We start from the raw sequence: 27,799 nt of genomic DNA, 5'->3' as shown, positions 1-27,799 counted from the left end.
TAACTGCAACGAACAATCAAGCAAAGAGCAATAAAGTGAGGCTATGCCTAGTCTGGTGTGTTAAAAGGACTTGCTACCAGGAGTAAAATCTACCACCTGAATAAAGTCCATAGTCTTTTCAATTAAGTTCGCTCATTCAACTGTTTTCAGGGTAATTAGTTACATTTTATCCCAGGCTGTGAAGCTTCTAAATTTGTTAGAATCTAACCATTGAAAAGAAATGTCATTGAACAGATTAGGTAGCAAACTGGTTTATATACAACAGACTTCTGAGTTAACTGAATTAAACTGAGTTCAATTCCAGCTGCAGCCAGTTCCCCCAAGTATTATCCGAAATTAATTTACAATAGTTTCTTCTAAGTTATATTCAGTATATACATTTTAATTCTCTAGTTCTGTTGCCCGGAGACAATGAGACCTAGGTTCTTGTCTTCTTGAGGGAAAAATTTCAATCAAGAGACAAAGTGTAGCCTGGGCTGCGTGGCTCAGTTTACCGAAGACAGGATTTACTAGGTGGCTGCGAACTGCTGTTTACCTTGTCTCGGTTTCCCTATTCTGCTCGTCCTGGAATGTTCCTACCTTGTACTATGCTCTAACAGTGCGACATTTTTTTTTCCCCCATGAAATTTCAGTTTTGCTTCAAGTATAGCACTTGTAGGTTTTTCTTCTATTTTGTTGAACTGGAGAGACTACTGCGGTTACATTTTAAGTAAAGGAAGTTATTTCCAATTAACACTTCAGAAAGTAAGTTATTTTCTTCGTGGATTTGGGATCCACAAAAATATCAAATGCGTGGCAAAACTGGGAGCCCTTAGGTTATTCACAAAACTGAACTCTGGCTACAGGAATGCCGCGGATCCTCTCCCAGTCAGCTCCATCCAGAACTGCGAATCAAGGCGGCACCGCAAGCTGCGGCCTAGCACAGGGTGACGCGTAGAGTCCGTTGAAAAGACACTTCCCACTTCAGCGCAGCAAAAACAGGCAGCTCCAAGAAACTGCAGTTGGCGCCCACGTTTAAAGGCCAGGGGCGCACCTGCGAGGCAGCAGAGGCTCCAGAAAGGGAACCCGGCGCGATTCTGAACAGTGACGCGGCAGGAAGCGTTCGCCGCGGGGAAACGCCCCACCTCCCGCGCACACCCACCTCCTCCTACACCGCGGGCCGAATGGAGCCCCGCACACCGGAAACGAAACCGGAGGAAGCGCCACGTCGGAGGCGTGGGCTGACGTAAGCGCGACTACGTCAGGGGCCGTCCTCCGGCGAGGGGTGGTCCCGGGGTCGGGAGGGGAGGCGGAGAGGAGGCGGGGCTTGGGCCTGGTTGAGGATTTGGTGGGGCTGTGGGTTTAGACCGAGGGGACTACGGGTCGGCGTTGGGCTCAGTGGGCTCGAAACAAAGGACTATCCGGTAGGCGCTCGGCGCGGCGCCTTCGGCCGGGTACCCTGCGGCCGACCGGCGCTCCTCGGCCGGCCAGTGCCCTCTGCGCGCCGTCGGCCGGCTTCCCCGCGGTCCTGCGCAGCCCGCGCCGCGGTGGGGGCGCCGGCGCTGCGGCACCTGCTGCCGAGCGACCCCGCGGCCGGCCCAGGCGCTCATGATGGGGCTGATCTTCGCCAAACTGTGGAGCCTCTTCTGTAACCAAGGTGAGGAGGACGGAGCTGCGCAACGGCTCGAAGCCGCGGAAGGGGCTCCGGCCGCCCGAGGGGACGGCGGCAGGCCGGCCGGCGGGCGGCGCGGACGTTCCGAGACGCAGGGAAGCGACTGAGTCCGGGGAGCGGGTAGCAATTCCTCACTTCGGGCTGGGAGAAGGTGCGGGAGAGGCGTGGGAGACACGGGGAGTCAGGAGGGAAGGCATGGGGCGCCCCAGAATCCAAACTACGGATGTTTGGATATTAGGAGCTAAGGGGAAAACACCGATTGGTACCTGGGAGCGTCTGGGGTGCTTTTTACGTCGCTCATGAAAACGTCCTGAGCCCTGCTCCAGGGTGCGTGTCCGCCCTGAAACTTACCAGCTGCTTTCTGAAGCGAGCGCTGCTCGGTTTTCCGGCGCGCGCTCGGCCGCGCGCCCGCCTTCCCCCGACCCCGCCGCCGCCTCCCCGGGACGCCGGGGCGAGGCGTCCTTTGGAAATACACCGACGGCTTTCTGGAAATCGGCGTCCTGTGTCCTTCCTCCCTTTCTCAGACGTTAGAGAACTGAAGGCTCCTGGTCCTCGGAGGACCTGGCGTGTCCGTAATTAGTCTGGAACTGAGACATCTAGAGGTTGCAGATCCAAAGGGACAAGAAGTTGTAAAACCTGTTCTGAGTCAGAGAATGAAATGGGATGTCTTCTGAAAAGGGAAAATACCCACATTAAAAAAAAAAAAAAAGTAACAATGGGTAAATTTTAGGTGTTCTTTATTTTTCTTAGTAACTGAAACCAGTTTTTGGACTAGTTTCTTTTCGCATTTGGTACCTGGACATAATAAAAACAATGTTTCTAGGATAATACCAATTTTCTACGGCTAGTGTGGTATCTTTTTTTCTGGATGAAGTGAAGACAGTGAAATGATTTTAGTTCACTTGTTCTGTAGACTGATAAGAACACTAAAATAATCTTTTTCAAGGACTATAAATATAGATCTATGCACCCACAGATGTAGACATATTCAGTTACCACAGACTCCACTTTTCAAGTGAGTTCAAAGTGGCCAGAGTTCAATGCCTTATTTTTTCAGCACTTTATATTTTCTAATCCTTGTTACATAAATTCAACTACTATGTAAAGCAGCATTTTAAGACGTGCTAAGAAGTATCAAGAGTCGTATAATAATCTCACCTGGTTACTTTTCTCTGTAGATTAAGAAATAAAACATTACCAAAGTTGCTGGTTCTCCCTGGTAACCTGTCCCATTCCCCTTTCTCGTGTTTTTTTGTTTGGTTGGTTTGTTGTTGTTTTTTTTTTTTGAGTCTTCCTTAATCAGGCTAAAAAGAACTGGAGGATATAAGGGGAAAATTCGGGAGATGGTGAAAGCCATTCATGAGCAGCTTTTATAGTCATAACTGTTCAGGCTCCCTAAACCCTCATTACTGTTTAGATTTTTTCCTTTAACTTTACTGCTGTATATTTAGTACTACTGGTTTTCTGTCATTTTATTCTCATTCGTTCTTGCAACTAACATTTAATCATAGGGCATAAACCAGTCTTTAGAGTTAGGCATAGGAGATACAAAGATTTAAAAACAAACAGAAACGATGTTGTTCTTGGCTCTCATAGTGTTCAAAGATCACTACGTGACGGAAAGAAGTAGGAAAAAAAGCAATGTGGTAAATTATTTACCTGATGTGTATTAAAGTGTGGTGATGGCACCAAAAAGAAATGATTAATTTTTGTCATGTGGTTCCTGGAAGACTACAGAAAAAGTGTACTTGGACTTCAGTGTTAAGTAGGAATGTAGAAGGGGCATGTTATTCTAGGCAGGAGGACTAATAATATGCAAATGGGAGAGGAATTAAAAAGTTTGGTACATGGAAGGAAGCTGAAAATAGTTTCATTTGGCTGTATTTTAGTTTTCCTGTGGGTGAATTAGAGGAGGTGAGGTTGGAAAGGGAGCCAGGGCAACCAGATCACAGAGAGCCTTGTATGTTGACTAAGACTCTTAACTACACAGAGCAAGCGGTGGGAGCAGTTTAAGAGTGTGGTCATGGTACATTATTTTTGAAGCAAGGGATTGATACTTTAGTCCTGTATTTTTACTTTCTATATTGACAAAATTAACTGACAATCTCCACGTTTTCCATTTTCACCACTATAACACATCTAATCCAGAGATACCCAAGCACTCAACCTTGGGTGCAAATTAGAATAATACGCCCCACCCCAGACCAGTTAAATCAAAATAGGGTGGAGTGGTCTGGGCAGTGCCGAGATAATCCAGATATACAGCCAGAGTTGAGAACTACTTATCTTACCTTAAATACTCCTTTCTCTTATCTATCTTTCTAGTATTTGCCTCACTTCCATCTTTTTTTCCTGTAGCATTTTAGAGCACCAAGCATCTTTTCATAAATTTGATACCTTTCTGGGAATGAGTCTACAAGAGTATGTATTGTCTAAGTAAAGCTATTACAAAGTACATAATTAGTTTAAGGTACAAGACTGATTTACTTGGATACTTGTCAATGAGCACTGATAGCCAACTTTTTAAGACATTGTTCTATTGTTCTTCTGACTGCTCAGTCTGGTGTCTTTCACTTCTCTCTTTAACTTATTCTGCTCTTAATTCTGGACTTTTTCCTGGTTTCAAACATATGAAACTTAAACTTACCACCTGTCTGCTTTCTGTTTTCTGGAATACTCTTTATCCCTTACTTCAGATGGTTCAGATTTCTGATCAAATGTCACTCCTCAGAGAGGCCATCTCTGACCACTCTTCCCACCCCAACACTCATTTTCTATTTTTTGAACTAATGTTTTTCTCTACCTGTAATCGTAAGTTTGTTTGCTTCTGTGTCTGTTTCTCTCTATAGAAATAACTTCTAAGGCATGAACTTTGTTTTGTTCACTTATTGTATCTCCAATCCAAAAAAAAATTGTTCAATTTTTTGCTGTTTTGTTTTTGTTTGTTTTTTCACTGACTTTATTGATTTCAGAGAGAGGAATGGAGAGGGGGAGAGAGAGTTGAAACATCAATGATGAGAGGGTTATTGATCGGCTGCCTCTTCTATGTCCCCTACTGGGGACTGAACCCACAACCCAGGCATGTGCCCTGACCGGGAATCGAACCACGATCTGGATCATAGGTCTGTGATCAACCACTGAGCCACGCCGGCTGGGCATTTTTTGGTGTTTTTAAACATAAAATTTTGTAACAAAGTAACATGTACACATTTTTTAAAACGTTAAATAGTGCTAAAGTTTTAGCACTGTTGATACATCGTAGTCAAATCTCTTTAATCTCTTGACTTTTTTCCATAATATACTTCCATATTTTTTAATAATATGCATATATGAAAATTTTAAACATCATTTGTGGGGGTTTTTGAGATATAATTGACATATAACACTATATTAGTTTCAAGTATACAAATCATTTGTCTTATTACGGTAGAAGAGAAATTAGTACCTTTATGACCTTTTCCTTCATCATTCCAATATAGTTTTTTGGTTTGATCCACTCTGTCTTTTCATTGTTGTAACTAAAGTTTTGTCACTGCTGAGCCACAGTATGCTATATTGTTTCCCTTTTTTCTACAACTTTCCTCCCCTAGAGTAAATAATTACAGCCTCTCATTGCTTTAGTTTCTTTGTACATTTGACTAAGTCATTTCATGTTATTCAACAACTCTCTGTACGAGTTTTCCCACTTGGCGCACCTATCAGATGATTTACCCTTATTCCCCACACCCTCAGTATTCCTTCCTGCTCCAAGCTGGACTTGTTTCCCTCTGTGCCTGGTGCACGGCTGTTCTGGGCTTGTCTTTGCTATCATTCAAGGAATTCACTTTTTATTATAACTCATGTCCTTGCTTTACCTTTATTTTGATGGAGCACATCCTTCAGAAATTTCCCGAAAAGTTTTTTAAAGTGATATTTTTTTTGCAGTTCTAAATGCCTGAAAATGCATTGCTCTGTTCTCACTTTTTATTTATAATTCGGCTGGATATAGAATTCTGCGTTGTAAAACATTTCTTTCAGAATTTTGAAGGTATTGATTGTCATTGTCCTCCAGCTTTCAGTGTTGTTGAGAAGACCAGTATCATTCTTACTCTGATTTTTTTCTATCTAGTAGATTTTAGAATTTTCGGTTTATCTCTGGTATTTTTTAAATTTGAAAGAGCTGTTCCTTGATTTTTTTTTTTCCTCTCTTTTTGGGGTTTTGTTTGTTTGTTTGGTTGGTTTATTGCTACAGGCCTTCTGGACCTTTTCAATATAAATTTGTACCTTTTTTGGTTCTATAAATTGTTTCCTTTAGATTTAGCTTATGGATCAGTATTTTTTTTTTAAATATATCTTTATTGATTTCAGAGAGAGAAAGGGAGAGGGGGAGAGAGAGATAGAAACATCAGTGATGAGAGAGGCATTGATCGGCTGCCTCCTGCACGCCCCCAACCAGGGATTGAGCCCGCAGCCCAACCCGGGCATGTGCTCTGACCTGGAATCGAACCCCAATCTCCTGGATCCTAGGACGATGCTCAACCACTGAGCCACACCCAGCTGGGCTAGATTTATCTTATGGTACTAAATTGATTATCAAGTATTCTTTTCAATTTTACTGTCCTTTTTGTGTTTGAGTTCTACTTTCTGGGATATTTTCTTTGTCTTCCCATCCTCCTATTCCGTATTTGAGTTCAACTATCAGCATATTTTTTAACTTACAAAAAACTTTTTTCTTAGTTGCTAAATTTTTTTTTTTTATTGTTCTTGTGGCATTTTCATAATGATATGTCTTTAAGTTTCTTTGAATTTTTCCTCTGTTCTTATTTCTTTTTATATTATCGTTTTACATTGGAAGCTTCCCCCCGTAGATCTGTTGTAAGTAATTCCATTGCATGAGTATACCACAGTTTGTTTATTCATTTGCATCATGATGGATTGGAATAATATGAAAACCCTTAAGAGTGTTTGTAGACATGTTTTTATTTCTCTTAGGTGAATATCTAGGAGAACAATTTTTAGATCATAGGGTAGATGTATGATTAAGGTTTTATAAGAAACCGTTAGATTGTTTTCCCAAGTGGGTATATACCATTTTTCTACTTTTACCAGCAGTGTTTGAGACTTCTACTTGTTCCACATCCTTACCAACATCTGCTGTTGCTGGTATTTTTAACTTTAGCCGTTCTCTTAGATGTGTAGTGGTTCCTCATTTTTATTTTTATTTGCATTTCTCTGTTGACTGATGGGTACTTATTGCCCATTTGTATATTTTCTTTGTGAAATGTTCAAATATTTTGCCCATTTAAAAAAATTTTTGTCTAAAAAATTCTGTAGAATTACTTACATATTCTGGAATTAAGTCCTTTGTTAAACATATGTTTTGTGAATATTTTACCCAGTCTATGGCTTCCCTATTCATTTTCTTTCTTTTTTTTTTTTTTTAACTATATCTTTATTGATTTCAGAAAGAGGAAAGGAGAGGGAGAGAGATAGAAACATCAATGATGAGAGAGCCATTGATTGGCTGCAGCCCGCAACCCGGGGATGTGCCCTGACCGGGAATCAAACCCTGATCACCTGGATCCTGGGTTGACGCTTAACCACTGAGCCACGCCCGGCTGGGCCCTATTCATTTTCTTAATGGGGATTTCTCCTCAGTGGAAATTTTTAATTTTGTTGTAGTCTGATTTCTCAATTTTTTTTCTAATGGCTGTTGCTGTCTGTTTCCTGTTCCTTACATCTAGAAGCTTTAGCTTTTATATGCTTACACCTATAAGCCAACTCAAATTATTTTGGGGCTATGATGTGAGAGGGCTTGGAATTCATTATCTCCAGACTTTTCTCTTGCATTGATCTGTATGTCTGTTCCTATGCCATACTACACCATCACCATTACTGTACTATTTCATGGTAAATTTTGAAATCCAGTTGTGTCAGTACTCTAATTTTGTTTTATTAATCTTTTTAAAGAAAAGATTTTTATTTTCTTCCATCTACTTTGGGTATAGTTTATCCTCCACCCCTAGTTCTTAAGGGTGGAATGTGTGTGATTGTTTTTGTCTCTTTTTCCTTTCATATATAAATATTTCAAATCTATAAACGTCTCTCTTAAATACTGCTTTAGCTTCATTTCACAAATTTTAATATGTTGTTCAGGTTTTTATTTTATATTTTAATTTATTTCAGAGAGAGGAAGGGAGAGGGAGAGAGAAATAGAAACATCAATGATGAGAGAGTCATTGATCAGCTGCCTCCTGCTCGCCCCCTGCTTGGGATCGAGCCGAAACCCCAGCATGTGCCCTGACCAGGAATCGAACCTCAATCTCCTGGATCATACATAGGTAGATGCTCAACCACTGAGCCACACTGGCGGGGCCAGGTTGAAAAATTGTTTAAATTTTTGTTTGATTTCTTCTTTGAATTATGGATTATTTATAAGTGTTGTTTAGTTTCAAAATATTTATTTTTCTAGATAGTTTATTATTAATTCCTAATTTAATTGCATTGTGGTCAGAATTATATTCTAAGATGTTCTTTTTTCAAATTTATTAAGACTTTTATAGTCCATTTGTATAGTCTGTTCTGGTGAATGTACCATTTGCTCTTAAAGAATGTGTATTATATACCTTAATGTGCATATCTTCTGGAGAGAGCATAGACTGGGCTCTTGTTTGTTTTTTTAATCTAGTGTGAAATTCTCTCCCTTTTAATTGGAATGTTTGGTCCAGTTTGTTTATATAGTTGGATTTATGATGTGGTTAGATATAAAGGTATGCAGTTTTATTATTTGTTTCCTGTTTATCTCTGGTTTTGTTTTTTGCTGTTACTCTTTTCCCCCTTTCCCTCTTTTTGGAGGTTAACTAGTTTTTTTAATTTTTAGAATTCCATTTCAGTTTTTTATTGACTATCTTAATAGTTCCCTTTTGCATTATTTCTATGGTCCTTCAAGAGATTGTAAATACATTCATATCTTTTTACAATCTACTTAGAGTTAGTAATTTAAGGCTTGTAAAGGGTAAGAACCTTGAAACTACTTAGTTACACTCTCCCCTCCCCTAGTCCCTTATAACCATACAGGTTATATATCATATGTATTATATCTAAATATGTTATAAACTTTAGAATACAGTGTTATAATTTTTGCTGTAAGGAGTCACATGTTCTTTAAAGTTTTAGAGAGGGTAAAATTTTCTCTTACATTTACCCATATTACTGTTATTTATTTGAATTTCCATCTAGCATAATTTTCGTTCAAGCTGAAGAACTCTGACATTTTTATATTGTGGCTCTGGTGATGATGAATTTTCTTAGTTTTCTTTTATCTGAAAATGCCTTCATTCTTGAAGTATACTTTTTTCTGAATATAGCATGATCTCCCCCCCTTTAATACTCTAAATTAGTCATTTCACTGTCTTCTGCCCTTCCCCCTACCCCCCCCCCGTGAAAAGTCAGCCAGTATTTATATCTTTACTTTCCTTTATTTGTCCTTTTTAATTTCTTGCTGCCTTCAAGATTTTCCCTTTATCTTTGATTTTCAGATTAACCATGAACTACCTATTTTATCATATTTGGGGTTTGCTGAGCTTTTTGAATATGTAAAATTTTTATAATTTTGTAGTCACCCAGTTAGCCTTCATTTCTCAAATAATTCTGCCCCCCCTCCCCCTCCCCCTCCCCAAATTATGCAACATAACCCATTGGTAAGTTGACAGAGTCAATTTAGTGAGGACCAGCATTTTAACAAGCAATGAATATTCTAAAATGGAAATAATCAGAATGTGTCTCAGCTAGTAAAAATACTGTTCTGTGAAACTTTTGTTTCAGTTATGTGTGCCAAGTCATGACATAAAACATATTCCTAAACTGTGGTCATCACTCAACAAGTTTGAAAACCAGTGGATTAGATTGTCTTTGTTCCTTAACATTTACCTTGCAGATTACCATCACCTGGGCAGCATTTAAACACTGTGGAAAACTGCATTTCGGTATTTTCTTGTTGAAGCCTTTCTTAATCATTGCTTATTTTTTGTGAGTTCGGGAAAAGGAGGGATCCTTGGTCTTCTTCCTTAGGCACTTCAGGCACTTCAACCCAGTCTGTGACCTTAGTGTGTTCTACATAATTAGACTCTTTGATTTTCTTTTTTTATCTGTATTTAATCCCCTTGTTTACCTGAAAGTTGTCTTGTGTTCTACCAGATAAACTATTCTTATTATTGTAAGACTGCAAGATTTGATTTGTGTTACAAAAGTGGTGACATATCAAGTTGGGAGAGCATTAGCCAAATTTCAGGACAATATGACCTTAGGCAAGTTGACCTAACACTCAGTTTCCTTATCAGGGAAATGAGGAATAATATTACTTTCTCATAGAATGATTGCGAGGATTAACTTACATAATGCATGTAAAACACTTAGGCTGACAGTCTAGAATATTCCTTTATTATTGACATTTTATTTCCTTAGCTGAGAGTTGGATTCTAGATCTCACTTATCCTTAAGAATATTACCCTTTGGCCTGGCCGGCGTGGCTCAATGGTTGAGCATCTGCCTAGGATCCAGGAGATCGCGGTTTTGATTCCTGGTCAGGGCACATGCCTGGGTTTAGAGCTCGGTCCCTAGTAGAGGGCATGCAGGAGGCAGCCAGTCAGTGACTCATCATTGATGTTTCTCTCTGTCTCTCCCCCTCTCCCTTCCTCCCTCTGAAATAAAGACATATTTTTTTAAAAAAAAGAATATTACCATTTGATGCTTCTATCTGTTGCTTTGTGCTAATGATGCTATATTATAAGTGCTTGTTTACATACCCGACTTATAAGATTTTTGAGGGTAGAGACCTTACCTTATTCATCTTAATCACAAATACTACAGTCATGTATATAATGAACTCAGTAAGTGTTGAATTGTGTTGAATCATCAGATTTATGTAGTTGCTCTTAACAAAATTCTGGCATCCAGGAATATGGATAATGAGGCGGGAATGGGGGGAGGCTGAAGAATTGGGGAGGGGAGTTAATATTTTATAGCAAGAAGAGCAGGGAAACAAATGCTAGCTTTTACCTATGTAAAAGAAATTACTAAAACAAATTATTTAACTTCATAAGACCTCCATTTCTTTTTCTTTAAAATAAGCAAGGTGGCCTGGGTTAGTAGTTCTGCATGTTCTTGGAGAATTCTATTTCTCAGGGGTGCCTTATAGGTAGCACATTTTTTGCTGAAGAGGCAGGAGAGAAAGATCTCATTCCAAGCTATAATGTTTTGTGATTCTGTAATCAGTATAATATTGAACAGAGTTAGTTTTTTATGCTCCCCCACCCCCGCCAAGAGCTAGACTTCCTTGGGTTCAGGCCTCAGGTTTCAGATTGTGATATCACATCCTTTGAAAATTTTACTACCTACTTCTTGCAACAATTCAGACTTCTTTTCATTGTCTGTGATATCCCAACTTTGCTAAGTCAACAAATTGGGTGATGATGACTTAGGGCATTTTCTTTGTTTAATTATATAATTGTTTACGTACTCTGTTTGCTTTTGTTATATAACAGTGTTAGTGCAGATATTGTATATCTAGAAGGTAGCATTCCCTATTTCATGGTACCTTTTGGGCTTTCTTATATCTCAAAATTAAAACATCATTTTATCACGCTTTAACAATGTAAAGTAGATGTTAATGTAGTATTTCACAATTAACACTGCCACATTTACTACTTCTCTAATACTTCTCTTTTGTTAGTCTACAATTTTATTTTATTTTTTGGTTCGGTATCTCTACTAAAACTACAAACTGAGTTCAGTAAAAGAAAATTTTTTGATTGGGTTAAGGGAGAAACTTTTTTCAATCATTTTTCTTGTTAGTCATATTTTAACCATATTTGTCTACAAGTAAATACTGTTGATAACTGTTGTAATAATCTGGTTATTATTTAAAAGGAAAGGAGTGAAAGGGAAGACGATATAGGCATGCCATTTATACAACTTTGCCAAAAAGCTACATTTAACACTGTCCAAGTCTGTTTCCTGCTCATTAATGAGGGAAGGAACTAGACATAGGCAGGTTACTGCCTGCCCAATAAGATCTGAGTGACCTGGGAAATGCTTGCCCATCAGTCACCCCTGGAAACAGGTAATTGGCCAGGATGGCTGTGGCTACTGCAAGCCTCGAAATCTAAATGTATAAACTTCTAGACAAAGGAGCCACTCTCTCTTGGCTCCTGGGCCCTCTTGGGACTCCTGCTGCCAGGGGCTGCTCTCCCCGATGTGCACGTGACTCATGGCCACTCGGGGCTCCACCTGTGGACTGATGGACTTTAATCTGGCCTGAATGCTGAAACACACCCAGCTGCAAGGTGGAATGGAAACTCTAGACCCTAGCCCTCTTTCTGGCTCATCTGAACTCCCAGGTGCCCCTTTCCAGGACTAGCTTAAGGGGCAGAGGACTTTGGAACCCGAGAAATGTAACTTCATACAAAAAAAGCCGCCTTCCACATCCCATCCTCTTGTGGAAGTCTTAGAAAATTCATTTTCTGAAGATATCACCAAATCCCCACTCCCACTCATATCTGGGAAGTCTGGCGCTTTAATTCCTCTGTCATCGCTGTTGCTGATTTCCTTTTGAAGCCTCATCCGGTATAATCTTCATGTCTTTGCCTTTCTTACAAAAAGCTAGGAGCCAGGTTTTTAGGAGATCCAAAGGAACAAACACTACAGGCAGGACTGCAGAGAAACTTCTGTGCAAATACTTGATCAAAATTAAACAAAAGCTCTGAGATTGGACCTTTCCTTCATTTGGTATAAATAAACACTCTTCCTGACCGGCTCTGGAGATGCATAGATTAGTAACATTGGAAGTACTCTTCTCAGACCTTTGTTGTGGGGACACCTGCAGCCTGGTGTCCTGGAAGAGCTTGCTAGTGAAAGTGATGCCCAAGGTGACTATCTCATAGTGTGTGGACATGTTTTTAAAACATTTGGATTCATTATAACTTTGATACTTATAGTAATGTCTTAACCTAAAATTATTTAGTTATCCACTAAGGCTTTTAAATTGTACACACCCCATCCCCAACATACACATTCCTGTCCCTAAGCATGGATAGCTTATATTCTAACAACATATTGATTTTAATAATGCTATTTAAAATAAAATAAAAGGAAAGCAAATTTTCCATAATTATATTTGTAAAATTTATTCTAAATAAAGAATTTAGTATTGTCCACCTTATAGTTTGCCCTAGTTAAGGTTAACTGAGAATTGACTGTGTTTAAATCTATCAACTAAATAATTTTGCATTCTTGGAGAGAAGTTTGAGGAGTTAGAAGTTAATACATGGCTTATATATACATGTTGAGGAATGAGTTGAAGTTGTAAAACTATACAGTAGTATAGTTTTCTCCTCACAGCTTTAGGCATTTAAATTCTAGTGAAATGGAAATCTCTGTTATCTGCTGTGTAAGTAAAAATGATGTTCAATTTCTAATGTTTGTCTGACAGCTGATTTTGAAATTTGACCTTTGGGATAGATTCTTTCTTACCTTAATTGTTACTGATTTGTACCATAACTGATATATTTTGAGTGTTTTTTAAAACCTTGATTAGGTAAACAAATAAAAATTATTGTTGGGTAATACAAATAGTACAAATTTATAAGCATCTTTTTATATCTGCTTTTGTTAACTATGGTAGGTGAAGGAAATTATTTTCATCAAGGCTACTCTCCAGGAAATCACTGACAGTTATATAGTTTAGTTGATTGTGTGTTTTTTTTATTTCAACACATAAAATGAGATCTATGTATGGCCTATTGATTATGCCCAACCAGAAAGACAGCAGTGCAGAGCAAGTACCTCTGAGTTAATGAGTTTCAAGCATGAGGGCCTATTTTTAACATCAAGCAACATCAGTTACCACTACATGGTAGTAGTTATGCTTTTGGTATATATTGTGAAAATTTGATAGACCACTGTGATTCAATATTTTATTGATTTAGACATCACTTGTGGACATTTAAAGAAACTTGTTAATTCTATTTTCTGCTTACAAGAAGGAGATTATATGTCCATTGCCCATATTTTCCTTGTTCTTTGAATGGGTAAAAACTTTACTAACATTTATGAACCTGACATCTTTGGTCATTAACATATCAATTAGCAGCTAAATACAACAGAGGTATTTGAAGGAAGAAGAATTACAATTGTCCAACAGAATACAAACAGCTGTTATTTTGCACTTGCTTTTTTAGCAAATGCCCTTTGAACTTGATTTAACTCTTATGTATAGATAATGATAAAGATATTTTTCAAAGAAAAGATTTAAAATAAACCCTTGGTTATTTCATGCGTTTAAAAGCATTTAGCTCTTTCTATTTTGTTGCTGATGTTTGGTTATATAGAGTCAGGTTGTTGATAATAATTTCAACGTCAGAAGATAGGCCTCAGTTTACCTGAGGGATAGGTATCTGTACTGTCCTCATAAGACAGAGTTAAAATTGTGTTTTGTCTTAATTGCTAGAATTCTCTGACAGTGAGGGAAAAAAGGAATCTCACAAAGACCTTAAGCTAATCAAAGATTAGAAACTTTAATGAAATTCATACTCTTATCTACTTTGAGAGTTTGTCACCTTTGACTTAGTTCAGACTGGGAACCAATCATTCAAAATGATGTATTATTTATGGGTTTTACCATCACAGGCCTTAATACCGTGATCATCATAACAACACAAAATGTGATGCAAGGAGCATGACTGTTTACAAAAGTTGCCTGAACAGTAAATCATCTGGTACTATTCCTCCATTCCCTTCTCCCTGCAGGAGTACCTGCACCCATGTTTAGCTTACCTCTAAATGAGGCTTCCTTCTCATGCCTTCAGGACCCCATGGTCTCCAGATGCTGGGCAGGTGGTTTCCAGCTGTCACCAAAATTTAAAATGCTTGGTGCCGGGTAGTGTGATTGCTACTCCACTAATAAGAATGCTCCTGTTCTTGTACTGTAAGGGAGAAAACAGAGCAACCCTTTAAGACTGGCTTCATTAGAAATTGGGGACTACAAACCAAAAGAGTCAGAAAGGAAGAATTATAGTGAGTTACAATAAGCAAGTTTTGTTTTGTTTTACGAAGCATCTTCTGCCATAGTGATAATAGCCCTTCTAGAGCACCATGTCATTTGTCCTGCAATATTATGTGCCTACGGCGTGCAGGTCATTAGAAGATACAAAGATGGTTTGTCACCTAAGAACTTGTCTGTAAATTATGGCCCCTCTCTTTGACTGATGCAATATTAACATTTTAGATTGGGAATATGACCTGATGTTTGATTAGATGTATAATGAGAATGTTGACATTCATGAAAGGTTAACAAGAGGAGCAGGGTTCTGATATGAACTGTGTCACATCATTGGCTACAGATCAATTGATTGCTCTGTGGTTCTTATGGCAGCTTCCTTACATACCCTGTTGAGGATCACTAGGAACTTTTGAAACATTCTGCTCTGGGGAAGAGCAATCTTTAAGATATTCTGTATAGGTTAAAATCTAGAAAAGATGATATCTGGAGTGTTCTCTTCTGTGTTCAGAGGAGGTTTCAAAATAGCAATCACTTAACAGAATAATTAGATGGGCCTTAAAAACTATACTTATGAAGGAAAAGACTGTTGAGGGCATCGCACCAGAAGAAGGAGGGGAATGAAGAGGTTTTTGTTGTACGAAGAGCCAAATAGTATCTGCTCAAAAGAGTTGTAAATTCCAGATTGGGGTGGGGGGGAGTTAAAGATAAAGTAATTGCGTATTTATCTATAAATTAATGAAAGGAATGAAAAACTGGTTGAGAGTATGTGTGTCTTATTAGCAACAGGAAACTTTTCAGATTTACATTTTAAATTGGGTTTTTAAGTGAATGAGAAAAAAAAATGTTGGTACATAAAGGTGGGAAAACTTCCAGGTGTGAAAACAACTTGAGAAAAAGCAAATTTGATTAGTAGAGATGGCAAGCAGGTGTGTTTATAACACTTTAAAAAAGACAAAACACACTTTAAGTTATAATATCTTTTGAAGACCAGTATTGGGTGTTATCACCCCAAACTCAGTATAAGTGGCCAGTTCTCCTATCCTTCCCTTTTTCCTATCACCCACATTACTTTGTTAGAGAGCTAGATAAAGAATATCATAACAGATTTTATTTCTTAAGGCAGGTAGTCTTGACATCATAAAGTTCTCTTTTTTCTGTATTTTAACAATCTAGTAATAAATATCCAGTGAATGCTTGTCATTTGAGAGATAACCAGTAATCATTGTTGAAAGCATGTAATTGTCGTATGCAGCGGTATTAGATGCTTATGGTTTGCTTTCTCTCTGTAGAACACAAAGTGATTATTGTGGGACTGGACAATGCAGGGAAAACTACCATTCTTTATCAATTGTAAGTATGGGTGTTTATTTAAATAGTTTTCATTATTTTAATTATTAGAACTAACTTTGTATATAATTAATAAGAATAAGGTATTATTCATATGGTTTTGTATTTTCCCAAACACAAAGTTTATGAAAAAGTAAGATAAATTGCTCTATGCTTGTTAAAGCCTTCACAAACTCCTTTTCTGGCCTTGAAAGAATTAGTATTAAACCAGAATAAATAAAGCACATATTATATAGTGCTAGAGTGAGGTGATAAAGTGCATTTCACTTAGTTATGCTCACACTGAGGTTCGTGTAAATAGATTGTTATCTCTAGGAAGTTATTGCTACTCTCCTAAGAGCTCTGGAAATGTTTAACACACGCAGACTTGTTAAATCAAAAGAAATGAAGATCACCCCTGAAAATATTGCTTTAGTAACTTATAACAGGGAGAAGCGTGAAAGTTTCAGAGAAATACATTAATTCTTTAAGGAAATTTTAAGAGCCCATCAGTCTACTTGTCAAAGTATATCCCATTATCCTATTACTGCCAATGAAATGATCCTTGCTAAGCAATGAAAATGGATCTGTGTCCCAAACATTTTAACAAGTAGTTATAAAACCCAGAGTGCGCCATTGTGTGGCTCTTGTATCTTCCCACCTCAACTTAAGTATATCAGCTGACAGCTCTCCAGAAATACTTCACTTGATCAGTGCTTAACATATTTTTCAGGTACTTTGCTAAAAAGCTACTAAGTTATAATTGTTTAAGAGTCGAGTATCTACTTGTTTCTTTAAAACATCAAATACAAACATTTCAGAAACCTGTCATATTGTTGAAATAATTTTGTACATAGCTTCAAAAACGTGTATAATACCCTGAAGAGATTTGCAAGCTTCTTCCGACACAACACTGGCATGTTATAGGCAAATTCATCTTTGTTGAATAAATTAATGTAGCTTAACAAATGATTATGATAATACATGTGATATGAGTACCAGTGTACTAAATATATTTAGAATTAATTTTAATTAAATTTTTCATTTACCCATAGCCTTATCTTTTTAAGACTATAGTTGAGGTTAATAGGCCTGAACTAATTTTTATGGCTGAGCCAAGCCTGTTTTCTCACACAGACAGTCTTCAGAATTATAGATAGCCAACTATTCCATGGATGCTACATTGAAAGTACTGGTGTCACAGTCACCTAGAAACTTGCTCTTCCAGGATGGAGCATTGGTTCTGCTCTACCTAATAACAGGGCATGGTGGTATTAAAATTTTGGCCACAGAAATGCAAACTCACACCACAGAGTTCAGAACAAAAAAAAACAGTTTTCCTTCAGTAGTGTTCTTTGTCAGGATATTTGTTTGCACAGATGTTCTATAAGATTCTATTTTTGATGCTTGTGATTTACCATCATTGGTGCAAATAAGGAAGATCAATTCCTGTTAAATAGAGAGATTAAAAGTTGCTTCAGGTTCTAGAGATTTACAAAAGATTTTTTACGGTGTCTGTCTTTCAACAGCTTAATGAATGAAGTGGTTCATACATCTCCAACCATAGGAAGCAATGTTGAAGAAATAGTTGTGAAGAACACTCATTTCCTTATGTGGGATATTGGTGGTCAAGAGTCACTGCGGTCATCGTGGAACACGTATTACTCAAACACAGAGGTACGCTAAAATTACCACTAAAGTAAATTTTAATAAAAACCAAAGAGTAAACCCAGAAAACAGATAGGCTATACATAAGACATACTGACAGTTGCCTTTTAATAAGATTTTTTTGTAAGGAATTTGAGGTTTTCAAGTAAAAGAAAAGGCAGGTAGAAAGAGTAAAGGCAGCTGTTATTAGATGGTGCTCACTGGTGTGCAGGCCCTCCTTTTGCCCTCACCATGACCTGCGTTATCTCCCCTGGGGAACTTGGGATGGGACGATGAATTATATATCATCTTTCCCGAGATCTCAGCATTTTTAGAGGCCCTGGTAAGAGGAGGAATAAAATACTTTAAGCATAATTTAATACGAGATTTTCAAATAACATGAATTGAACATTCAAAATTTAGCTGTGATTATGCTTTAATTTTTTAAAAAAATGGATTTGTGGGCCATACCCCAGACTTCTCTGTCACTTATTTTATTAGTTCAGAGCCAACCTGGGGAAAAAATATAGAATATCTTCTATTTCTGTTTTTATTCTTAGAGGCAGATTTAAAAAATAATAAAATAAACATGAAGTGCTGTTGAGAGAGGCTTATCTTTGAGAATATTAATATATGATTACATCCATAATTTTACTTTACAAAGAGGTACACCCAAACAATTATTTTTTCTAAAATGAAGCCTCTTAAATTGAGTGGGGGTTTTTGTTGGGAGTGGAGGGGATGCAAGGAATTTTGGGTGAATAATTTGCCTTTTTAAATAAAAACATGTATTCCTTTAGATTTATATTGTTATAGCATAAGCATTCAATCTAGTGCATTCAATCTAGTGCAGCATGTGTGTGCATTCAATCTAGTGCAGCGTATGACTGGTCAAACCAATATGGCATATCACAGGTATTCAGCAGTTGTGGTAGCACTTAATTTTTTTTTATTTGCAGGGGAGGATAGGTTGGTAAGCAGATATTATGGTTATAGGTTAGCTTAATTTAATCTATATATTTCTGAGTAAAATAATATTCTGAAACTATGATGAACAGATCAAAATTGATTCTTGCTGATTCATATACATTTGTAGCATTATAAGAGGGTAGTTACTGAAATTGTTGAAAATTGACATACATTATTACTTATACCGTTTGCATGAAGTATTCTTTTAATAAGCTATTTCTACAAAGAACCTTTGGCCTTACTGCAGTACACCTGTATAGCACACAGCATTAGCAAACTTAGGTTCTAGGTAGGGATCTTATTATCTATGTAGTGTTCCCCTGATGGCTTTTCTTGTCATCTTGCTTCTTAAATTCTTTATGTTGCACTGGCCGGCATTGCTCAGTGGTTAGAGTGTCGGCCCAAGCACGAAAGGGTCTTGGGTTTGATTCCATCAAGGGCAAGTACTTCAGTTGCAGGTTCGATCCTGGCCCTAGTCGGCGTGCGTTCAAGGCAACCAGTCGATATGTCTCTCTCACATCAATGTTTCTTTCTCCTTCTCTCTCTCCCTCGTCCTCTCTCCCTCCCCCTCCTCCATCCACTCTCTCAAAAAAAAAAAAAAATCAATGACAAAAATATCCTTGGGTGAGGATTAATAGTAAACAATCAAAAATAATTCTTTATGTTGAGGAGTCATCCAAAAGCTGAAATGTGTCCATTACAATACAAGGAGTTACAGTTGACTAATTTCTGACATCTTACTCTTATTAACTTATGGAATTATTTCCAGTCTTTGCCATGTTTCTTATATTTATCTCTTCTGTTTTCTTACATCCCTTTCTAAGCTTTTCTCGGTTTATATTCAGATTACCCTAGTTGTCTCCCTAATTTTAAAGTCATCTGAATAATCTAATTCTACCCTTTCTGTCTTGATTTATTTTGCATCACTTCCTCCACTATAAACCTTAACATCATTTAATCTCATTTCTCAATTGTTTCTTCTGCATAAGATGTTCAATTTAGAATCTCTTCTTCATTATATCTTATTTTTCTTATCAAAGATGCTTTTATTTATTTTATTTGTATTTTTATTTTTTAATCCTCAACCGAGGATATTTTTTCCATTGCTTTTCAGAGAAAGTGGAAAAGGGGGGGTGGGGGGGTGGGAGGGTGGGAGGGAGGGCGAGAGAGAGAGAGAGAAACATCCATGTGAGAGAGACCCATTGATTGGTAGCCTCCTGTACACACTGCAACTGGGGCTGGGGATCGAACCTGCAACTGAGGTATGTGCCCTTGGTCAGAATCGAACCCAGAACTCTTTAGTCCAAGGGCCTACACTCTGACCACTGAACCAAACCGACTAGGGCAAAGATGCTTGTATTTTTAATGTGTGAGACCTGCCTTTATTCATATACACAATCATCAACAGTTTTTTTTAGTTTCCTTTGCTCTCTTTAATTTCACCTGCATCATCTTTAGCATATTAACACCTAAGTATTTGTTTGTATTTAGCACATTTTTCTTGTGTTTTTATTGTTGGTATTGTTTATAAAAAAAACTTTATTTATTAATTTTTTTGTTTGTTTTTCTTTCAAACCAGCTTGTGTACTTCTTTCTAATAGGCAAGAGACTGTGTTAAACAATTATTGATTGCCTAAATGAATGATTATAGAGTACTTTTAAGGTTTAGCAAAGGTTATTTTACTAACTGTGATTTTCTTTTTTAAAATTACTTTTATTACTTGCTTTTTAAAATAAATCTTAGTATTACAGAATATTATGTACTCAAATTTCACTTAAAAAATAAAATTGGATATGATTTGTATTTGTTGAAGTTACAAGTTACTTCTTACTAACATTTGGATTTTACTGCTTGATGTAATTCCATATAATATGAACTCTTTGTGATGGAAAAGCAGTAGACTTTTATACTAATGATGATGCCATGTGAAGAAAGTACTTCTATCACTTGAGTGTAGTTTTGCAGAAAACTTCAACATCCCATTCAGTTCTCTTTCTTTTTAATTGTCTCCTAGTTCATCATTCTTGTTGTTGATAGCATTGACAGGGAACGACTAGCTATTACGAAGGAAGAATTATACAGAATGCTGGCTCATGAGGTAAATTTTGAAAGCAAACAAACAATGGAGTAAGGTACCTGTATACTGGCTTTGTTGGGTTTTTTTTACAAATATCAATGTGCTCTACTGTTGGTTATTTCATCATTAACAAAGTTTTATATATTAAATTAATAAAGTCTTGAACTCAGATATTTTCATTACTTTTTCAAACTTAAAAAAATCAAACATGTTAATTTGTAGACTACTGTTATTGAAAACATTTTTCAAAGTTAAAACTACTGATTTATGCCTTAAAATGTCTGATAGATCAAAGCAGGAAAGAGGAAAAGTTAAGTGTTTAAAATCCCAAGAGTTTATAATAACTGAAAATTCTTTAGTGAATACTTTGAGATCTCTTAATTCTAAATATACAAAAAACTTTAATAATAATAAAACACATTCACGCACCCACAACTCAACATAAGATAGTAAATATCTTTTGAGATTTCTCCAGTTTTTCTTCCTTTCTCAAGGAATCCAAAAAGAATTCCACTATCTTAAAATAGTGATTATCATTCCTATGAATATTTTAATACTGTTATTACATTTTTATTTACCTGTCAGTTGTACAGAGTATTATATGCCATGTTTATAAAACTTCATGTAATGGTTTTATCTCTCTCTAAACTTGGCTTTTGTGGCACAACATTGTAATTAATCTATGTTAGTACATACGACTTAAGTTCATTTGTTTTAACAACCATATAGTATTCCACTGTATGACCGTATCACAGTTGATCTGTTCTCCTATTAATGAACATTTAGGTTATTTCTAATATTTTGATAGTATAAACAATGCTGCAGTGAACTTCAGTGAATGAGCTTAAGTTATACAAAGACTAGTAAGTAGTAAGTTTTGCCCACCCCTCACCTTCACTACTCTCCTTTAAATTTTGGAGAAACTCCCTAGTATTTGGCAACATACTACCATATTCGCCCATTAGAATATTGTTCATATAGTTTTTAGTCAATACTTAAGATTCCGGTTTATTTTGCGACCCCTTGGGCCCAACAATAGAAAAATAACTTACTCAGTTTATGTTAATCTATCTTAGTTAGAGTGAATTATTAAATCATGGTTATTTGAGATAATTTGCTCTGTTCCCATAAAAATTTTAAATTAAACATTTGTGCCTAATCATTTTAAAGTGGGAGGGTTTCATTATAACTGTCCAGTAGGGCACATTTTACTCTTCTGCTTCATCAGTTTAATTGGAATTGTGACATTTCAGGTCTTAGAAATATTTCATGTTGATTGCAGGATTTACGGAAGGCTGCAGTCCTTATCTTTGCAAATAAACAGGATATGAAAGGGTGTATGACAGCAGCTGAAATCTCCAAATACCTCACCCTCAGTTCAATTAAGGATCACCCTTGGCACATTCAATCCTGCTGTGCTTTAACAGGAGAAGGGTAAGTGCCAATCAGCATGGGGGGGAGGATGACTTCTTTCAAATTCCTTTCCATTGTTTTAGGCCAGCTTGTTTTCTTCTTTGATCATGCTCCCTTTTGGTCCTTAATTAAAGATGGTTTTTATCTTGTGTGTCAGGGTTACAGGATTAAAATAATTTTAGTCAATTACAGTTGTTAAATTACAATTTAACAAAGTTACTGACAAATTTTTTGTAACTTTTAATATAAACAATATTTTGCCAAAAAAGTAGTAAACTTTTGAGTTAAAGTTTCACAGTCCACATTTTTAGTTGTTCATTTTTTGATTTTATCATTTACTAACTGGGAGAAAACTATAATGTCACTTGAATTAGAGAGGAAGCTTCAAAGAAATTTCACATTTAAGCCTGTGCACCCAGCTTTCCACAAGAGTATGTCCCCTTTATTATCAAGAATCCTTTTGGGATGTGTGTTTCTAGACAGTAAACATTTGAAACAAATGCCATTATAGTATTTTCTTCCTTTCCTAAGAACTTGAGTTTGGATAAATATGCCAAGGAGAACCCAGTGTGTTATGCATGGGTTCCATTCTTTAGAATTTAGGGGGGTAGGTGAAGAAGTTCTGTTGTCCTTCTATAGTGGTTGCAGTTTTAGTTCATCTTAAAGGGGTAGGCGATGAGGCATATTTGCAGTCTTGCTGGCAAAACCGCCAAAGCTGTATCCTCAAGATGAGACTGAAGCAATTTCCCACATTACTCAACTAGGTAAGGTCATTTGGTTTAAGTGAATCTTCCATCTAAAATGTCCACATATTTTAGTGTTACCTGAATATGGTCACTTAAGTGTAGAAATCATTATTGTCCTACCAAGCTTTGGGCAAGACTAAAAATAATAAGTATACTTTCAATTTTTAAGTATAAAGTTTTTCATTTTGAAAATATTTTTCTCTTTTGTTTCAGGTTATGCCAAGGTCTAGAGTGGATGACCTCCAGAATTGGTGTGAGATAACTTTTTTGCTCGAAAGAGACTGCTCTATTTATTCTGTGACATGAACATTTTCCCCCTAGTACTTTAGCTGCTAAGGCAGCAGCATGTTTAATTTATAACAACACAAACCTCTATGAGCAACACTTGAATCAAGTGCAGCTGAACTGGAACGTGGAAGATTTTTTCTTAACTTTTTTTAATGCACTAATCTTCAGTTGGATGAACACTAATGTATAACTGTGTTTTCAGCAACAGAATTTTTCCGACTGCTTATTCTAATTATTCAATGACTGCCTTGTAAGAAATGTTTGTCATATGTTTAATGTTTTCTGAAGTATTGTAATAACTTTAATGTCCAAGTTCTTTCATTTCTTGACCACCCTACCTACCCCCACCAAGTAATTACTGGTTTGACAAAGTAGTCGTGAAAATCATTGGGTACCGCTTGCAAACTTAACCAGCGCTAAATATTTGCTCCCTCTATAAACCAATTATCTTTTGGAGAGAACTTACCATAGAGAAAGAAATCTGCCTAGAAGATATATGTAAGGAAGATTAAACATCACACAAACTGCCTTTAAATGAGTTGACTTCCCCTACATTATTGCAAGTCATGGAATAATTTTAAGTTACCGTTAGCATGGAAATTAAGTAGGCTATTTATCTAAAAGAATTAAGTCCACATTTTTGCCTATAACATGGGATTCATTTTGGTTAAAAACTAATCAAGGTAAAATATTTATTTGAATGCCCTACTTTGGTAAATATTTTGGATAAGTCTGGTATTTTAAGAATGCCACATTATTCAATGCATATATAGATACTGGAAGTTATTAAAGAGTACCAGCACTAATATTAAAACCAGCGACTTGGAATATATTTTACTATCAATTACAAACAACTTTATTATCAGAGTTCAATTATTCCATTTGCAAGGGACATCCCATATGTTTTGGGCAAAGCTAAAGCAGAGTATAAAGTGTTTATTTCTTAAAATTTGAAATTGTGTCTGTAATAATAATACTACCACCAGCAGTACATTACTTTAAAAACCATATGGTTTTTCTTAAATCTGTTTGAGGTTGTAATGTAATATAAGCTTGAAACAATTGCCATCTTTATCGTTATGCCTCATTGTAAAACCTTTCGCTGGAATATAGGAAACTGCTGAATTTAATCCTAGCTTTTAGAATAGTACTATGAGACTCAAAGTTAATACGCTAAAAATTTGTAAATTAGAAAATAGGAAAAAAAGTCATAATCTATGAGATGTTTGTTTATTGGATAGTATTAAAAAGTTTTCAAGGCAGTTCTCTAACATAAACAATAGTGCACACCTTAAGAAGGAGGACAGGTATTGTAATTTTAATCCTCATTATCTTAAATGTATGATTTTGCTATAATGAAATGGATAAAGTTCATACTTCGAGAATAATACTTCATCTTTGCAGTATTTTTTTTTCCATTTGGGTCAAAAATAGGATTCAGTGTTCTTAAGAATATCAAAATGCTTGTTCAAAAGTGGTATTTCAATTCTAATATTTTTTTATTGTAAGTTGGTTAAATCTTGCTGTGTTTCCAGGTATATTTGCTTTATTCTTTTGAGTCTAATGTAGTCAAACACGGCAGCAGTTTTCCCGTTTCTGTGTGGTGGCAGCACCCCTGGAACTGGACCATGGCCACGGAAAACCTTGGAGCGAGTTTCCTATTAACCCTGTTCTGAACCGTGTTCTTCCTGGCCCGCCCCGGTGGAGGGTCAGTTCGTTGCAGTGCGGTCCCTGCTCAGGAACCCGGGAGGCGGCCGGTGATGGGAGCGCCTCGCGGTGCGAGTGTGGCAGCGAGAGGGGCGGGAGTCAGGGAAACCCTGCTACCCAGGCACACGCAGCCCGAACTTCTCTCTTCATTGTATAGTTTAGCTATAAATAGTGGGAATGGTTCTCCTAACTCTGTCCTGACAAAAAAACTTGTTAATACTCCTTGTTTTTGCTTTGGAATTTGTTGCCCTGTACCTAATAAGATTGGCTGGCTAAGTTTTCACTTACCAAGTTCCGTGGTTATTTTTTATATTACCACATCAGCATTATATTGAAAGTGAACAACTGCTAGTATAGATTCAGGTTTGCTATTTAATTTTTAAAATACAGTTTATTTTATTTTCTGAATCCATTTTTCAAAAACATTTTGTTTTGGATTAGAAATGATTTATGTACGCTGTGCGTTGACAATGAAAATGGCATTCAACTCGATTTTGTGCCAACATTTGGGAAGTTGAATTAAGAAATTCATATAAGACCTTTTAAAAGTATATTATAGGTTCTCAATAGATATTTCCTGTTACAGTAATATGAAAACTGATTACCCTTTACTCCAAGAGAATGTTTTGACCCAAACATGTATCTTAATGCTAAAGCATTGATTCTGACATTCATTGTAAATCAACAAACTATAAGATATTGTCTGATGAAAAATGTAAATTTAATTAGTGCCTATATTCATATTTTGAGAGGAGTTCTCAAATTAGCAGCTAATTAACACTTATATAATTCGAGTTTTTACTCTACCCACCAATCCCTCAATTGCCTAGCAAAGTTTCTAATAGTGGAAAGCAAGGGATGCACCAACATTAGTTTAGAAATATTCTACATTCTGTTTTTAATTTGAGTATAAAGAAACTAAATGTTATCTTTTAAATATGTTATAACTAAAATGTAATTGCTACCCTTACAAGTTCAAATATGGCACTTTTCTTAATTTTGAACACATTGCGTTCATATTTAAACCCATCTCTCTTATTGAAGCCTATTGGAGAACTCTTAGAATTAACAGGCCCTTTAATATGAGGATATCCTGCACATTTTTTATTGTTAGTGTAATTTAATTTCTTAAAATCTGAAATATATATCTGTAATCTATTGAAAAACTGATTAAATACATAACTTTTGCTTTTAGGTTCTGCATTAGTATACTTAAAGGTATAATTTTATTCTGTTCATTGGAAGAAAGATAACAAAAATAATTTTTACATGTGCACCACCCCTATAGCCATAATGATTTTCATTAAGCATAAGTTAATATTCATTATCTATAACAGAGGGAAAAAAATTTTTTTTTCCTATGGAAACAGTGACTGATGTAGGGAGCAATGTATACAGTATTTTCTGAAGAATTATGGGGAGTCACAAAGCAAAGAAAATTTTTAAAGAAAATAAAATATTAAAAAAATATTTTTGGTGTGGTATATCTTAGGCTAAATTAGAAATGGAATTGTTTCTGACTACCATGCATTTACTTTTTAATATGTAAAACCATATAGGTTGAAAAAATGTACTGTTATGCCTGTAGATTGGTGAGTTCCATTAACATTTATGTTTGAAGACCAACTTTATGAGTCTAACTTTTCATCTGTGGCTTTGGATCCAAAACATTTCACATCCAGTTCAATTCTAAAGGATCCTTTATATTTTGTCAAGGTAAAGTCATTTCAAGATACTGTATGATAAAGAAAAGGAAAAAAAGAAGAGAAAAAAACCCAAAAGATACAGTATGATAACTTGTATCTGGTAGAATATTTTGCTAGCTATCAAAAGAAGTGGATTTGAAGCTTAGCTTGGCATTTACTTGTCTAGTTGGCCTTAAACAATTACTGTTTGTGGCCTTCCTATTGTTTTTCACATACTGAGGAACTTAAACAAGCTACAACTCCAACATGTCTTTTGATTCTAAAATACAACCTTCTTCAGTATGCTATATTAAAATTGAAAAACAAAACAAAAATACATGTAATGTGAAATTAACTTCATTTTTATCTATTATTTTATTCCCACCTTATTTCATTTAGTATATGAATACAATCAAATAAGAAAACAAAGCATCACCTAGTAACTGCTACTCAGCTTAAACTGAGCTAACAGCTAATGACAATGCAAAAGAAAATAAGCCATATTATTGCTAAGAGCAAGATAGTAAGCTACTTAGGAAACACCAGCTTCTATTGGAAATACTCTTTTCTAGAGAATACCTCGCTTACTTTCCTGGCTTTTACTAATTAGAACCGGTTAGTTTGTTCAGAGTTTATTGACTTTCTGCCATCTCAAACTGCAGTTGTGTTTGACATTCCAGCATTGAAAGGATAGTGCAGCCGGCAAGTCAGTATTTTACAAACACCTACTAAATTTGAGAGTGGCCTGTATTCAAGGGGAGTTTTTTCTTTCTTTTTTTTCAGCACTGTCTCATCCTTACTCATTTATTACTGTGAAGACAAATCCAAAAGTCAGGTTCCCAAGAAGTATTTTTTTTAAGAGTTCCAGGTGGCCAAAGCTAAATAGAGAAGGCCAATAAAAAAAGATAATTTCAACTACTTTATATTTAAGATAGAAAAATTGTTGTGGTCAGCAGACCTAAAATCAGCTTTAAATGTATATAGTTTGGGAAATGTTAATTTAGAGAGGTATAGAGGCATACCTAGTAACAAGTCAAAACACTTGATAATAAAGATAGACATGGGTAGAGAATCTTAAAAAGGATATTAAGTAATAGGAAATTTGAATTAAAACAGAATTTTCCGCATTTAGGTACTTAAAGTTAGACTAGAAAGTACAGTCTTTTACCGTAGAACTGGTTGGGCCTATATTATTTTTATCATGGCCAAAGGATTAAAGACTGATCAGGTTTTTAGACTTTGGGAATGTAGTC

General features: G+C 36.3%; 1 protein-coding gene across 1 annotated transcript; it reads left to right on the top strand.

Moving 5' to 3' along the window:
- The first annotated feature begins 1,279 nt into the window (after positions 1-1,279).
- Positions 1,280-26,605, top strand: ARL5B (ARF like GTPase 5B). The gene is made up of 6 exons (XM_081133262.1): positions 1,280-1,636; positions 15,977-16,037; positions 17,543-17,690; positions 20,645-20,728; positions 21,990-22,141; positions 23,080-26,605. The coding sequence occupies exons 1-6, from the start codon at positions 1,588-1,590 to the stop codon at positions 23,126-23,128; spliced, it is 543 nt and encodes a 180-aa protein (XP_080989388.1). The 5' UTR covers positions 1,280-1,587; the 3' UTR covers positions 23,129-26,605.
- The last annotated feature ends 1,194 nt before the right edge of the window (positions 26,606-27,799 follow it).

Source organism: Miniopterus schreibersii (genome assembly GCF_964146895.1).
Source record: "Miniopterus schreibersii genome assembly, chromosome: 1".
Taxonomy (NCBI): domain Eukaryota; kingdom Metazoa; phylum Chordata; class Mammalia; order Chiroptera; family Miniopteridae; genus Miniopterus; species Miniopterus schreibersii.
This window is presented reverse-complemented; position numbering and strand designations above follow the sequence as displayed.